Source organism: Miscanthus floridulus, chromosome 2, assembly GCF_019320115.1.
Source record: "Miscanthus floridulus cultivar M001 chromosome 2, ASM1932011v1, whole genome shotgun sequence".
Lineage (NCBI taxonomy): Eukaryota > Viridiplantae > Streptophyta > Magnoliopsida > Poales > Poaceae > Miscanthus > Miscanthus floridulus.
The window spans coordinates 158,260,941-158,277,433 of NC_089581.1; the positions used below are offsets into that span (position 1 = coordinate 158,260,941).

At 41.1% G+C, this 16,493-nt stretch overlaps 1 protein-coding gene and 1 pseudogene across 2 annotated transcripts; one reads left to right on the plus strand and one right to left on the minus strand.

Moving 5' to 3' along the window:
• The first annotated feature begins 4,166 nt into the window (after positions 1-4,166).
• On the plus strand, positions 4,167-11,099 carry LOC136534589 (V-type proton ATPase subunit a3-like; annotated as a pseudogene).
• A 95-nt stretch (positions 11,100-11,194) lies between these two features.
• LOC136540291 (calcium-dependent lipid-binding protein-like) lies at positions 11,195-14,902 on the minus strand. Of its 2 annotated transcripts, XM_066532291.1 has the most exons (11): positions 14,632-14,902; positions 14,150-14,251; positions 13,768-13,816; positions 13,501-13,623; positions 13,302-13,420; positions 12,858-12,956; positions 12,564-12,644; positions 12,374-12,459; positions 12,041-12,266; positions 11,790-11,957; positions 11,195-11,694 (listed from the first exon to the last, which is right to left on the minus strand). In XM_066532291.1, exons 1-11 carry the CDS (start codon positions 14,734-14,736, stop codon positions 11,311-11,313), a joined length of 1,542 nt encoding a protein of 513 aa, XP_066388388.1. In that variant the 5' UTR covers positions 14,737-14,902; the 3' UTR covers positions 11,195-11,310. The 2 variants fall into 2 exon arrangements, with proteins under 2 accessions (XP_066388388.1, XP_066388387.1); XM_066532290.1 differs by lacking the exons at positions 14,150-14,251; positions 14,632-14,902 and having other exon boundaries at positions 13,501-13,621; positions 13,702-13,791.
• Positions 14,903-16,493: the final 1,591 nt, after the last annotated feature.

Sequence of the window (16,493 nt, forward strand, 5' to 3'; positions counted from 1 at the left end):
ATTATAACTCATTTCAGCTTTATTGGAAAGTCAAAATATCTCAAGTTTGACAAAAAATATATATAGAAAGTAGTAAGAAAAATAGACCTTAAGCTCATTTATTTTGGATTTTGGTGTTTAATGGTCAATACAACCAAATTGGACTACTGAATTTGTTAGTGCTTATTTTGCAGTCCAATAGGTTACACGGCGGACTTGGACCTGAGCTCGAAGAAGAGGTTCATCACTCAAAGAAAAATACTAGAGAAAGTGTTGGAAGCATGGAAGAGAAGCAAGAAGTTCAAGACGTGAAGATAAAGAAGCCCCGACGTCGTTGGAGGAGAAGGAGCACCGCCCTGGTCACCACCCTAGGCATGGCGGTGCACCGCCGGGGGTGGCGGTGCCACCAAGACAGAGGGCTGCTGCAGCTGGAGGAAAGGGGGCACCGAACAGCACCGTGTGCACCGCCCTGGTCACCGCCATGGGGTGGTTGTGCATCGGACATGGGGTGGCGGTGCCCCGCCCTATATTTCCAAAGAGCAGCGAAGGGGGACTTGGGCACCACCCTGGTCACCGCCCTAAGGGTGGCGGTGCACCTGCCCTATGAACAGTACCCCAACGATTGGGTGTCAGTGGCCAACGGCTAGCTAACGTGGTAGGGCACCGCCCTATCTAGTGCTAGGCACTGCCTTGTCCGGTGATCTCGCAGAGATGACCATCTCGGGCACAACGACTAGTTCTTCACTTTGGGACTATAAAAGGGACCCCAACCGGCCATTTGAAGTGTGAGGGAGCTATGGGAAGATAGGAGGGTGTTGATGCACCTCATTTGTGCTCTCCACATGCATAGAGCTTAAAGATCACTTAGTGATTAGCGTAGGTGCTTTGCGAAGTGCTTAGGTTAGTTAGACCACCCTTATATGCGTTTGCTTTAGGCTTAGGTCTAGTTGCTAGTGAGGTTTGCATACCTCTAAACCCAAGGTGCTTGCGCGCACCGTGTTTGTACTCGACGCGGCTTGTAGTTTTGCGAGACCACACCAACCGCGTTTGTGGTGTGGCCACCACTGTGTACCAAAGGGAACAAGGCCCGCGGTGTTTCGACCGGAAGCTTGGTAGTGAAGACGGCGGGGTGTGGTCCGGGAGAGGCACATCAGAAACCCACTTGTGCATGGGGACGATCCGGGGCTATCCACGGAGTTACCCGACCAGGAGCTTAGCCCTTGTGAGGGATTCCTTTCGTGGGGCTCCAACGAGGACAAGGGGGAAGCTTGTGTGCTTCTCGATACCTTGGTAAAAATACTTGAGTCATCGACAGGAGTTTGCATCTCTACCTCATCTTTACCTTTCGTATTTTTATTGCTACTTTGGTTGTGTGCTTTACTTTCCTAGCTTAGTTGATAGGATAGTGATAGGATTAGAACCTAGGTTGCATAACTCTTTTGCGGTAAAGATAGCAACACACCTATCAAAATCGTAGTTGCACATTTAGATAGATTACTTTCTTGCATAGGTTTTGCTAAGGTAAAAATTAGAAGCCATAGTTAGAAGTAGAATTTTAAGTTGTCTAATTCATCCCCCTCTTAGGCGTAATCGTCCTAAGAATTACAAAAATTTATGACATCAAATAGGTATATACTATAAATATATAATTAACGACGAATCTAATGATACTTATTTGATATCATAAATGTTATTATTTGGGAACAGCTGACTGACCGAGTGGTTAGTGCAGGCTCAGTACCTCTCTGGGGTGGTCAGAGTTCGAGTCCTGAGGGACTCACTCTCGTGTCCTCGGCTACAATGACTGGGGTGGGGAAAAAAACTCCCTCGTCTGTCCCACATCCAAAGCACAAGTCTATGGCTAGCTCATCTTACGGAGCTACGGTGCCGCTGTGTATGGGTGGACAAACGTTCGGAGGTTTTCTCGATCTGCGTGAGAAGATCTTCTGAAGCCGTAATATCCGAGGCCTGCCTAGCCACCGCAGATCGATTTTTTTAAATGTTATTATTTTATATATAAACTTGATCGATGTTTTGATATTGCAAGAAAGTTGAAATAAACTATAATTTAGGATGGAGGAAGTATTACTAAACAGCGCTAAACCATGATGCATAGAAATTACGTACGACTACTATATGTAACTGTGTAACTGGAACCAAATGGAATGAGATTTCAAAATCACTTGCTAAACCAATGACTATGCCAAGTGCATAAACGAATAGGAGGTCTTTGTTTGTCTTTCTCTAATGGCTTTCAACTGTTAGAGCATCTCCAAAAGCTTCATAAAAATAACTTGGTAAATCAACAGGCATGCCAAGTGAACAGAATATTTAGCAATAAGCTCTATTTTGTCCAATTCGAATAGTTCCAATTGTTAGTTTCCTAAACCTTGAAATCTTAGCAGAAGGCGCAAAATCAGGCGAGAGGAGGAGAAAACTAGGCATGGGCATAATTGATCGAAGACTGAAGACCAAACTGAACAAATTGAGATCGAGACCGAAGTTTTCGGTTACTACTACTAGTTCAATCCCGAGTCCATACTACCTGAACTTTTTATGGTTAGCTCGGTTATATGCCAACCGAATTAACTGAACATTTGGATTTTGTTAACATAGTGTGTACTTTATATTATTATTAGTGGTGTAGTGAATTTATATCAACTATCACTCTTATCACTTTATTTAATCTATATGTTGTATTTTCATTTTTTGCCTTAAATAGAAAAAATATTATCAATTTTTCTACAAATTATGCTACTTATTGTTTTTGTCTAGTCAAGTTAGTTCGATGACCGAGACCGAACTGAACTAATCGAGACTGAATTTGCTTAGTCCTAAGTTTTAGAACTAACCGATTGATCTCCGTTTTTAGATGACCGAACTTTCAAATTGACTCAAGAACCTATCAATTCAGTTCGGCCAGACCAAACGCCCAGGCCTAGGGAAACCATGGAAGAGGGGCGTCTGTACAGATAGCAAGTGTTGAGCGTGCATGCATGTTTGTGAGTTGAGGGCGAAATTTACAAAGTGTTTAATTTTAGGGAGCTCAAATACAATAAAGTTGGAGTCATCATTCTTTAGTCAAGGGCACATCAACCTTGATTTCTCACAATGCATGTTGCAAAATTATGTAAAAACAGGATAAAGATGGAAGTCGCTAGAGCTATGGAAAAACAATCCAATCTTTAAACCAAGAATTGATCGACCCTAGATATAGCGAGAAAGCATGAGGACAACACAATAACAACCAAACAAATGAACAAAACTATTTTAAAACTACTTGTTCACTTAAAAGAATAAAATCTTATAATGATAAATAAAGCGAGCTACCTGAGCTATTTGAATAAACCATCTTGCTAGTTGAATTCATTTTAGGCAAATTTTTTGTAAAATTTGTTTGCATGCTAGAAAGGGGCCTTAGGTTTTTTTTCCCAAACTTATACAAAGCAAAACCCACGAGACCAGTTTATAACGCTTTAAACTAAGCCGCTATATAAGTTGTACGTCTCCATGGCTATTTGGGTCTCGTCTATGTGGGCTCAAATATAAGCCCATATGAAGGCTATAGAGTTATGATGGCCCACGCCTCGCCTCAATTAATACCGACCGGGCTAACACTTAAACTAACCAAGGCACGCTTCGTTTGTCGTGGATTCAGTGCCCGGAACGATTGCAGGTGGAATTGGTTAGTAAGCGCGTGTTTAGTTGAACCCTAAATTCCCAAAAAAGTGCTACAGTACACATCACATCGAATCTTGCGATACGTGTATGGAGCATTAAATGTAGAAAAAAAACTAATTGCACAGTTTGGTTGGAAATTACGAGACGAACGTTTTGAGCCTAATTAGTCTATGATTGAACACTAATTGCCAAATAAAAACGAAAGTGCTCCAGTAGCCCAATTCCCAAATTCACCAAACTAAACACGCGCTAATTTGTATACTTTTCAGGGGCTGCCGGACTAACCGAACGCAACCCCAAGGAGAACTCTTTTCTCATCCACAGGCCACGGCTACGTACCTGGCCCGGGTAGCCTAATCACAATCTTCCCCGCGAAATCCACACTCTTCTTCATCGCCGCAGGCAAACAAAATCCCAAATCGCAATTCACAAGCACCCAGATCCGAACTCTGTCACCTGGGCCCCACGGGTCAGAGTCCCAATCGGTGCTCGGCCCCGCCACGTCTCCGCATAATACCCACATGGTCCACCGCCCGGGGCTGTCTCTACCTCCCCCCTCGCTCACCTCCTCACGACGCGAGGAACCGATCAGGCCACCGCCGGACCCGCCGGAGATCCTCTCCGCCCGCGCGATTCCGATCAGAAACACCTCGTCGGATCTCCTGGGATCTGACGGAGGAGCAGCGCGTCGGCTGCTGACCCGGCAGGGGCACGCGCGCACGCTAGCCATGGCGCGTTGTGGCGGAGGCGGCTGCTGCCCGTCAATGGATCTGATGCGGTCAGAGGCGATGCAGCTGGTGCAGGTCATCATACCCGCTGAGTCCGCGCACCTCACCGTCTCCTACCTCGGCGACCTCGGCCTCCTCCAGTTCAAAGACGTAAGGCCGCCTGCCCCTGCTTTTCCCTTCGATTAGGCAGTTCCAGGCTTAAGGTAGTTTTAGGTTTCTCGTGGGGGGCGGGCGATCCCACTTGCTCCGAAGCTGGATCCCCTTTCGATTTCGATCTAAGATAGTGGCTAGGTGATAAGTAGTACTTTGTGATCGGGGCTTCCTGGGAGTTAGAGAGGGTTTCCTGTCGGCATTACAAAATTGGGGAACATTGGTGTGATTGGTTGTAGTCGGAGCCCAGAATTAGCATATGAATGTTTGTTGTTGGGAATTATCTCGCATATGTAGAATTTCCCATAGTCAATGAAAGTTACAGTTCCCACGTTGGTATGCTATTGTGCTTCATTAGCTGATCGTGATGGTGTGCTTTTGATGTCTGCTCTAGGTACATACCTGTTGGTTTTACTGTTAATCTGATTACTGTTTTTCACCACAGCTTAATGCAGAGAAGAGCCCATTTCAACGAACATATGCTGCCCAGGTACATACTCCAGTTACCTTGGCATCAATTTTGTCTTAATTTTGCCTTAACATTAACTTGAAATCGTCATCAATATGCAGTCCCTTCTCATTGCTGACTCTCTTTCGCTATTAATGAAATTAACCCCTTTCCTTATGATAAATTAGGGCGTAACCTTGACAAGCTATATAAACTTGGCATTTTTCTAAACCATAGTTGACCTCACTTTTTATTTATTCACTATATAAAGTGCAATTAGGATTATTTACACATGTGTCTAATATGGTTTTCCATGTTATGTTTGTTGTTCTACTCTACTTACAGATCAAAAGGTGTAGCGAAATGGCTCGTAATTTGAGGTTTTTTAAGGAGCAGATGTCAAAAGCTGACATAACAACCTCTCCTGCACAACTAAATGAAACTCATCTGGATTTTGATGACTTGGAGGTATGTTAGTCAATGGGATGCTCCCTGACCATGCACAATAAATCTTGAGTTGATGTTTTAACACTGCCTAATAACAGATAAAGCTTGGAGAACTGGAAGCTGAGCTAACTGAAGTTAATGCAAACAATGAAAAGTTACAGAGGACCTACAGTGAGCTATTAGAGTACCATACTGTTCTCCAAAAGGTATAACTTTCTGAAAGTATTCTGTTGGATCGAATATACCTTTGATGCATATTTTGGCATCATGATATGTGTATCAAATAGAGGAGTAGGTCGGGCCCATTATATATTTTGTTTCTTTTTGTTGCTAATTTCATTCCCTGTGAATCACTCTGCACAAATATGTGCCATTTCCTTTGGTTTGAATTGCGTTAGTTCTAGCTACTACGAATTGGTTCTTCACCCTGTTCTTTTGCTTTATTTTATATGTTTCTATGTAATCATTTGCTGCTAGTCCTCATTGAGTATTGCCAGCTACATCTGTTGCCTCAGTTACCTCCATAGTGATATGGCAATTCAATGGAGGAAACACTCCTTTGTGCTCTAATATCTAAGCTCCAATTATTTTCCCATGTTGACAATCAATATTGTTCACCTAGCAACACATTGGATGCATAAATTTATTAATGAGCAGGATATTGTTTTGTCATTTGATTGTATATACATGTTTTGATGTCACCCTATTAATGAACTAATTTAGAGAGCCTGTTTCCCTTCTCACCCTGTTCTCATTCTACAACTTCAGTATAGTGGCCAAGGTACCCGTGCAATGTCTGGCACCAAGCTTCTAATTAATTGTTTTTTTTTTCAGGCTGGCTGAATTTTTCTATTCAGCTCAAAGAACTGCTGCAGCACAACAAAGGGAAATGGAGGCAAACCAATCTGGTCAAACTTCACTGGAGAGCCCTCTGTTGGAACAGGTAAAATGATTGTTTTGATAATAAAGCAGCACCACCCTCCTTCTCATCTTATCTTTTTTATCATATTCCTTTTTAATAAGATATTGACACATTGGTTGTATTCTTTTAGGAGATGTCAACTGATCCATCAAAACAAGTGAAGCTTGGCTCATTGAGTGGCCTTGTTCCAAAGGAAAAGGCAATGGCTTTTGAAAGGATCTTATTCCGTGCCACAAGGGGTAATATTTTCCTTAGGCAAGAGCCTGTTGATGAGCCCGTCACTGATCCAGTTTCTGGGGAGAAGGTTGGCACATATTTTCTAGCATTTTTTATTTTTTTAAATTATTTTGGAATTTTTTCGTTCCTGACCCTTTCAAAATATCTACATTGATAATGGTTCTTATTTATATGCACAGTTAGCAAGAAAATTCTGAATGATATCAATATAACTATTCTTTGTACCAAACGTAATGGCAGGCAACTCAGTACAAATACTTGGACAATTCTGATTGCAGTAACACTGATACTTATGACTTTATGACTATTTTGGTATTTAAGTGATTAATTCATGAGTGATGATTGCTACACTTGATAATATTTCTCATTTATCAGCACCCTAATTGTTCTGTTCTAACTTTAAGCTTGGTGTTTATTCTTTGCTTGGACTTATCTGCCAACCTTTTGTATGGTTATGCAGGTAACGAAGAATGCATTTGTTATATTCTACTCTGGAGAGAGGGCAAAAACCAAAATTCTGAAGATATGTGATGCCTTCAATGCGAACCGTTACCCGTTTCCAGAAGATGCTAGCAAACAACTTCATGCTGTTCAGGAGGTCAGCACTTGAGATACGATATTTGTTGATATTCCTTATTGAGTTCTTTGTGGTAGATGATAACTTCTGATGTTGTGTTACGTGGTTTAGATTCTTGTGAACTAGAAATTCAAGTTAGCAAATTCGGCATGTGAAGAACAATGTCCTTTTGGATATGTGTGCCTTGCATGTGATATGAGTGTGCAATTAAATCCTGTTGTGATGCTACTGGAATGGTCACATTGGATACTTAGTTCCACTCACAAATGACTCTGCCTTAGTCTTAAGATTGCATGTAAGCATTTTCAATACAAGGTGAACATTTTATTACCTAAGTGTTGTCAATTGCTCAAAAATAATTTGCTGGCTGTGCTTGCATTTTTAAGAGTTTTGAATTAATGCTGAGGGGGGCACTAATAGGAGAGTCTTTTCCTGTATCAGTATTTAAACCTATGATATGATCTGAATTTTATGATCTTATAGGTATCTGGGAAGATCTCAGAGTTGAAGGCAACAATTGACATGGGTTTAGCTCATCGTGACAGTATACTAAAAAATATTGCCTCTGATTTTGAACAGTGGAACCATCTGGTAATCTTCACTTGTTATCTCCATGAATTTGATGAAATTTTACGTTTTAAAGTTACTTATATTGCTTTACTTTGCATTCTATTTATCTCATATCACAGTTTCATTATCATTACTAAATTTCAAAATCAATGCTACAGGCGAAGAAGGAAAAAGCAATTTATCACACCTTGAACATGCTGAGCGTTGATGTTACGAAGAAATGCCTAGTTGCTGAGGGCTGGAGTCCAGTTTTTGCAAGCGTTCAGGTAGTTAAAATGTGCATTCTCTATGTTTTCCTGGCTGCCTTCTTGATTCTCCTTTTGACATTCGAATGGGAATGGTTTACAATGGATCTCTGCAGATTCAAGATGCTCTCCAGCGTGCTACTGTTGATAACAAATCCCAAGTTGGCTCAATATTTCAAGTTCTCAACACAAAAGAATCTCCTCCAACATATTTCCAGACAAATAAATTTACTACAGCGTTCCAGGAAATTGTTGATGCGTATGGGTATGTTTTCTAACCACCCTTGCAGTTTACCTCACATGGGACAAGTGGCATAAATGATAGTGAATATTTTTTGCGTCACTAATGCTAACGAACTGTTGTGTCAAAAGTATATTTTTCTTAACAATTTTTTATTTGGATACGCGTAGCGATTGTTGATCAAGGTTAGAATTCACAGTTATTTGCTTAATGTTTCTGTCAAAATCAATTCTTTATGTTTTAGAAACACAAATTACTTCCTTAGACAAAGGCTAACATGGACTGCTTATTTTTTTAATTATAAATAAGTGGAATTCATGTCATTTGAGGTTTGGCTCAATACTGTAAGGTGGATAAGTGCTAATGCTGTGTTCCATGTGGTACAGTGTGGCCAAATATCAAGAAGCAAATCCTGGAGTATTCACCATTGTGACTTTCCCTTTCTTATTTGCTGTCATGTTTGGTGATTGGGGCCATGGAATTTGCTTGTTACTTGCAACACTTTATCTGATAATCCGGGAGAAGAAACTAGCTTCACAGGTTTGTCCACTAGTCTTGATTGCATTTTGCTTCACTTATCTGTGTGTCTGTAGTACTAAAATTCTACGACCTGTTTTGGAGTTGAAACCTTTAGCTCTATTCCCCAAGATTTTTTTTTTACTTAAGAATCTGGGATATGAGAGGACTTAGTTTTGTTAATAATTTCTTTGTTAAAGCTGCCGTTACATCTCTTTTTTTGGTCACAGAAACTTGGAGACATAATGGAGATGATGTTTGGTGGGCGTTATGTAATTTTGATGATGGCAATTTTTTCAATCTACACAGGATTAATATACAATGAATTTTTCTCTGTTCCATTTGGGCTTTTCGGTAAATCTGCCTATGAATGCCGTGATCCTTCTTGTAGGTAAGGAAAATGATATAAAGAAACCTATGTTTATTTATTTATTTATAAAATTGCACATTTATCTGGCTAATTAATTTCCCCACTTTTGGTCATAGTGATGCTACTACTGATGGACTAATTAAGGTAAGAGATGCATACCCTTTTGGTGTGGACCCTGTCTGGCATGGTAGCCGCAGCGAGCTGCCGTTTCTCAATTCACTGAAGATGAAGATGTCGATTCTTCTTGGAGTTGCACAAATGAACCTTGGGATTGTGATTAGTTACTTCAATGCAAAATTTTTCAGGAACAGCCTTAATGTGTGGTAAGTTTATTCACCTTTTATTTTATCAGACAATATGACATTCCATTTTGAGATGAGGATCTACAACAATTGTGAAGAAGCAGTTGATCTTTTAACAGCGTGTTACAATCAATGGATTATGATTTTTCCACGTACTCATTTGAAACAGGTACCAGTTCATTCCCCAGCTGATCTTCTTGAACAGCTTATTTGGTTACCTGTCCTTGCTCATTATTATTAAGTGGTGCACGGGGTCAAAAGCAGATCTATACCATGTTATGATCTACATGTTCCTTAGCCCCACAGATGAGCTTGGTGAGAACCAGTTGTTTAGTGGCCAGAAGACATTGCAGGTCTATATTCATTGTTGATAAGTTCTCTTCTGTGAGGCAGACTGGTCTATCATGCCTAACCATTCACCTTTTCCAATGCAGCTTGTTCTACTTCTGCTTGCTTTGGTGTCTGTACCTTGGATGTTGATTCCAAAACCTCTTCTATTGAAGAAGCAACATCAGCAAGTATGTTTACATAATAGTATTATTCTATCGGTGACTTGATGTTTTGTGGCTGCAGTTTACTTTTACACTGACTGTTTTTCTATTTCTTTTCAATCAGAGGCATCAAGGTCACCAGTACGCTATGCTTCAGGGCACTGATGAATCAGTGGGAGCAGAGTTGGGGGAACATCATGAGGACACACATGACCATGAGGAGTTTGAGTTCAGTGAAGTTTTTGTTCACCAAATGATTCACACGATCGAATTTGTTCTTGGTGCAGTCTCAAACACAGCTTCATACCTTCGTCTTTGGGCTCTGAGGTAATACTATTTTAAGCAGTATATTTATTTAGTATTTACACAGCCTCACCTATGCACAGTCCCATACTTCCTAGGGCTTGTTTGGCTGCACCCTAATCCACATAGGTGCATTGGAGTGCAGCCAAACAAGTCATTTTTTTTTACCTCACTGGCTACTAACGAGCTATGGATATTCTCCTTTCAGTCTTGCACACTCCGAGTTGTCCACTGTATTCTACGATAAAGTACTACTAATGGCATGGGGGTAAGCAAACAAGTCTCTCGAGCCATTAAAATAAACATTTTGGCACTTTCTGAAATGCAATTGTTTCTTGTAGGCTTAACAATGTTTTCGCCCTTATTCTCGGTGGCATCGTCTTCGTCTTTGCCACGGTTGGTGTCTTGCTTGTTATGGAGACCCTGAGTGCATTCCTTCACGCGCTGAGGCTTCATTGGGTGGAGTTCCAGAACAAGTTCTATGAAGGTGACGGTTACAAGTTCGCCCCATTCTCCTTCGCACTGATTCGTGAGGAGGAAGATTGAGCTCGCCCCAACATTTGTATTTATTGTAGCCGATGTAAAATCTATCTTTGGTGGCCTTTGTTCCCAGAACAAATCATTTTTTCATCTGTTGTCTCGGATGGATCATGAACCTCAGTCCCTTTGTTTAAGCATGGGACGAACAGCATCATTTTTCCTTCCTTAGCTATGCAGAGGATTTTTGGGGTAGTTGGCAATAAATATGGCGTGATATCACCCTTGTATGATGCTAATAAGTAGTTGCCGATTGGTGGTGTGTTGGATATAAATAAGCACTGTATTCAAGGCTAAACATTCCACTACGTTCATTGTCAATAAAGAGTGCTATTTACGCTGCTGGCGTTAGTCATTTCCTGGTCTGTTAAGCATTGTCAGTGCTTCATCTTATCTCATTCATACCCTGAATCAGCTGTCTTATAACCAAAGCAAAAGCTAAACCAGAAGCACGTTATAAAAGTTGTGTTAAACACGTCTGACTGCATGTGACATCGAAGCAAAGCCTAAAGGAGTTGTGGACAATCTAATAATATAACAAACTAGCAGCTGCTAGGCTAGTTTCGTCACTCGTCAACGACGTCGGGGACGCTGCTGGCGCTGCGCCTAGCGCTGCTGAAGGGTCCCGTGACAGTCCGGCCGACGAACTTGCCGGCCTTATGGAGTCCACTGCCGAACGCGCCAATGCCGGAGCCCACGGCGCCGATGCCCGTGCCAACCATCCCAACGCCGGAGCCGGCCGCGCTGACGCCCGTGCCGGCAACGGTGCCGGCCGCCGCGACGCCCGTGCCGGCCACGCGGGTGACCGTGGACGCCATGCCGCTTGCCGCGTCCGCGGCGCCGCTGACCGCCCCCGTCTCGCTCTTCACCTTCCGCCGCTCCTCCACGGTCTGCTTCTCCAGCTCCAGGGCCTCCCGTGCCTCTGCGTTGGTGAACTGGTGGTACACCACCTGCAATATAGCTTGCAAAAGGAACGTCAGACAACCAGGGACTTGTTGCTGCCAACTGAACTGAACATGAAAAGGACGAGACTGATCGATCCTGCCTTGATGCTGAGCACGCCCCTGTCCTTCTTGTCCTTGACCTTGGTCGTGTCCAGCGACGACAGCAGCTGCAGGTTCACCTCCTGCACGGTCTCCATCTCCAGGTCGCTCAGGGGCAGCTTGGCGATGCCAAGCCTCTTGTCTTGCTTCATGTTGTCCTCATCGAACACCTGAAGGTCCAGAGAAAAATGAGTCCTTGCCTTAGGAGTACCTGGAAGGAAACAAGCAGTGAGGTTTATCAGTTCGTGTGCACCTCAAGAATTAGGAACTGCGTCTCCTTGTCTTCCGCGATCAGATGGAACGTTTCGTTCCAACGAGGGTTGAGGTTGTCGTCAATGACGCTGGTCTTCTCCTTGAACATCGGGCGTATGAACAACACCACGTAGGGGTCGGATTTGCCGATGAGTTCCTTGTTCTTGAGGGATTCTGCGCGGACCACAGTGACCGTGAGCTTCCCGTGCGGCTTCAGCTCCAAATCGCTGCACAAGAGCGCACCATAACCTTTCTGTCATTCTAACAAGTTCTTCGAGTAGACAGATCAAACAACTTCATGCACATGATTCTAACAATATCAGATTATATTAACCTGACGTCAACGTCAACTCCACCCAGTGGAACAACGATTCTGTGTGGCCATTGGAGCATGTCAGTGATCAGTGACGCCACTGTATCCTACATAGACATAACGGGGAAATATGATTATTTTTTCCTTCTCAGATTTGTAGATAGGAATGAAACAAAGGTGAAAACAAAAGAAAGGAAAGTTCATTTCATACGTCAATCATGTCTGAAAGCCCAGGCATTGCGGTCAGGCTTCCTCCCACGGCTTTCAGTATGTAGTCGATTCGCGGTTTTGGCTGCAATTGCAGGGAAACCACGTGTCTCAGAATTCAGAAACAAATATATTACAAGAAATAAAGCATGTCTCCTTGACATTGAAACAAAAGAAAGACTGCTCTCCTATGCAACATCTCTGACAACTAAGTGTTTTGAACTAGAATTCAAAAAAATCAAAGCGTAGACTAGATAACATAGGACTAGAGGAGTTTCAGTAGCTAAAAGAAGCACACCTCTGCCAGAAGAGCAACGACAACAGCAGATATGCATGGTATCTCGTCCGACAATTGGAAGACAACACGGATGATGGTGTACACCTGAAGGTTCTTAAACTGTATACGTATATACAAATAAACACAGGAATTGTTAAAATAATTAGCAAGATGAGAAAACAAAATTTGAAGTTTAAACATGAGTTCCTGTTTTTTTTAGACAAGTGCAAACATAAAATCTTATACTGCAGGCAAACAATTGTAACGGAGTCTAAAAGGATATAATTAAGAGGATCCATTTTTACTTGGTTTGTTTAAGCTGTAATTACCAACATCGTTCCACGTGGTAAATTATTTTATATACGTTTAGGTACTTTAACGACAAAAATTAACATTAGTTTATAAAAATGTGGGAAATTAAATCTAATATCCCTTTTGGTCGCGGGCCTGTGGCGAACTGCAAACCTGAATGGGAAGCGAAGCAACAAGTGTTTCGACTGCAAGAATAATATTTGGATCCCCACCCCACCGGAAGTCCATGTCCATTGTAATCTGCCCTTTCTTAAAACTCTGAATCCGAATGCCTGAACACAAAATAGCATGTCACAGCGAGATCCTATGAGAGCATATAACTGTTAAATCGACAGCATTTTGTCTTAGCAACCTTCTATTTTCGGTGGAACAGTCCCAAGGGAGAGTCTGCTGAACTTCAGTGAGGATATCCCTGGTGGTCGATAATCATCCAGTATCGGTTCGACAGAATCCCTAATGACCATGGTTGCTGCCTATAATTAGATGCAACTATGAATCAGGATAGTTATTGGCAGCAAAATGGTAAGATCTGTATGTCTAAAATGGGAGTAACTTCATTCTAAATTGTTTGCCCCCATAATGAAGTTTTCTGACAAAAACCAAAGTGATCATCTTTCCTCTTCCACAAAGGGCCAAAGCTTGCTCAATTGTTTGTTGAGCCATTTGACCTGAAATGAAAACAAAAAATATGTATCAAGGGAAGCATGCAAGCAACAAATCAAGGGGACATAGCTCTAGGAGAGACAACTGCATCAGATGGAACAGTTGATGTTTCATTTTCCAGGTTTTATGCATTGAGGAGTTCTGAGGTAAATATATGGACTGCAAAAGGTTTTCTCTCTGCGAAGCTCTGTCTAGGAGTTACAACAATAAAATTCAGATAACTTCTGGGTATTGAATATCGTGGGACAAGAAATAGTCAAATTTACAAAATAGCCAATACAGCAACAGCATTTTTACAGTTTCACGATTATAGCTACATAAGTCAAGTAGCATTTCACCTGTTCATATTCTGGAAATGATATCCATTGGGGAACATTTTCTCCACATATTTTCTTCACGTCTTCACGGTTGAGAGATCCTAGTGCATTGACATCCGCAGCCTGTTTCAAAATGTGTCACTATGTTGAAAGTTATCCCAAACTAAGATGCACAAATTTAATTCCATAAACCCAGATGAAACAAAATTGCAGTGAAGCGGCGTCCACTTTCAAGATACATTTTACATGCTGGACACAAATCAACAACAGAGAACACACGAAAATGTAACACATAGGCTGTGTCAATTAAACCGTTTGCACCAAATTGAAGATATACACCGCACTTTTAACAATCAATCTGTATTTACTAACCAAAGGCTTATCTTCCACTGTCAAATCTATCAGAGAGAAAATCAAAGACCCGATAACTGGAGGCGGAGATATCAAGATCAAAACTTTTCAAGATTGCATAGATCAAATCGGAATGATGCAGCTGCACCTACCTTGTTGCTGCGTTTGGCGGCGCGGCGAGCCATGGCGCGCGCCCAGCCCGCGATCAGGGCGACGCCGACGATCATCCCCATTATGACTCCCGATATGAACCCCATTTCTTCTGTCCTCTTCTCAACGCGCCAAGAAAGAGAAGGAACCAGGGAGGAAGAAAACGAGTTGAAGTCAAAATGTGGCAATTACATACGGAAATTCTTGGATCAAATCGATGACGATTGTCTCTCCAAATTGTTTATCACTGCTAACGCTGCATTTGGGACCCATTTTTTCGCGTGCTATTAGTAACAATAAAGAGGAGAGAGAGAGAGAGAGAGAGAGAGAGAGAGATGGGCCGACGTGCGATTGGTGAGAAGAGGTTGTCAGTTATCACGGCGAACTGGATCTCTACGATTGGTGCTTGGCGAGCCTTTGATTCCACGCAGACCCAAGATTTACATGGCCCATGCGAAACTAAAATTTATAAGACTCTTAATACAATCATTGTTATAAAAAAATACAATCATCAAATAAAAAATTTATAAAAAAGAGAGTGTAAAGAGTTATAAAACCAAATTAGTATCATTATATACACCAATTTTTTTTTTTGTAATATACTCATTTCATGTCATGAATATTTGTGCTCTTTTCTATAAATTTGGTCAAACATACAACTCTAGGAATTGATTTATTAAAAGACCAAGGCAGTAATCGGTAGGTAAAAGTCTAGATTACTCACTCTAATTTTGTTTGACCTATGTCCAGATAATCCTCTAAACTAATGCTTGGTTTGATTTATTCTGGCAAACTATTTCTATCGGTACAATTTATCTCTTAACAAGATTTTTGTTTATCTGTGCGTAAGTTGAGTTTTAGGGACCATTTCGAAGCAAGAAACGGTTTTGTTTTTCACTGAAATCGGTAGAAACGGTGCCAAACACCTTCACTGTGAAACGGTTCTGCCATGAAATGTTCATCTCATTCTCTGTTTTTTGCTTGGGCGAGTGAAACGGCTCTGGGTTGGTTTCACTGTATTCTGTTTCTAGTCTCTCCCATACAATAGCGAACTTTTTTTCTAGTTATCCTTTTTAAGTGCAACAAGTTAAAATAGGTTATATTTAAGATATTCTTCGTCCACAAAAGTTCTAAATTTTTGAAGTATGTTTTTATGAAAAACATTTATTTTTGAATAAGAATCTATCCTACTAGCCAAACAATTTTGTAAAGTGATTCTAAAATATTTTTTGAGAGAATTTGGATTTAAAACGTTTATACGAGAATCTTGATCCCTACCAAACGGATCCTATATTTCAAAATTTGTGAGTGATATAGGACATTATATTTTATGTTAAGAAATACTTTCATTATGTATCTAAACATAACTTATATATAGGTGCGTAGTAAAAGCTATGAATCTAGAAATACTCTCTCCGTTTTGACTTTTCAAGATTCATAGCTTTTACTATGCACCAAAATATAAGTTATGTTTAGATATATAATAAAAGTTGTGTATCTAGAAATATCAAAACGTCTTATAATCTGGTTGATATTTTGATAGGTTAGGAAATCTAATGTAAGTCAACACTATAGATACAAAATTGTAAGAACTACCCTGATGCAACCTATTTACACTAAAATTTGAGAAGAAGAGCGTGAGAACTCAAAGCTTCTAGCATTGTGTCATCAAGGAATCGATTAGATATGAATCGGTATCAGCTGATTTAGATGTGATGTCAGAATCGATTATTTTATGGATGATGTTAGCAAACAACGTCAATGTTATTATTAAGTTAGGAAGCTTCTTTTATTCCAAGAATTGTAATGAGTCGTATTTGAGTATGGCTCATGTTTAGGTTTCGGGGTATAAATATTAGACCCT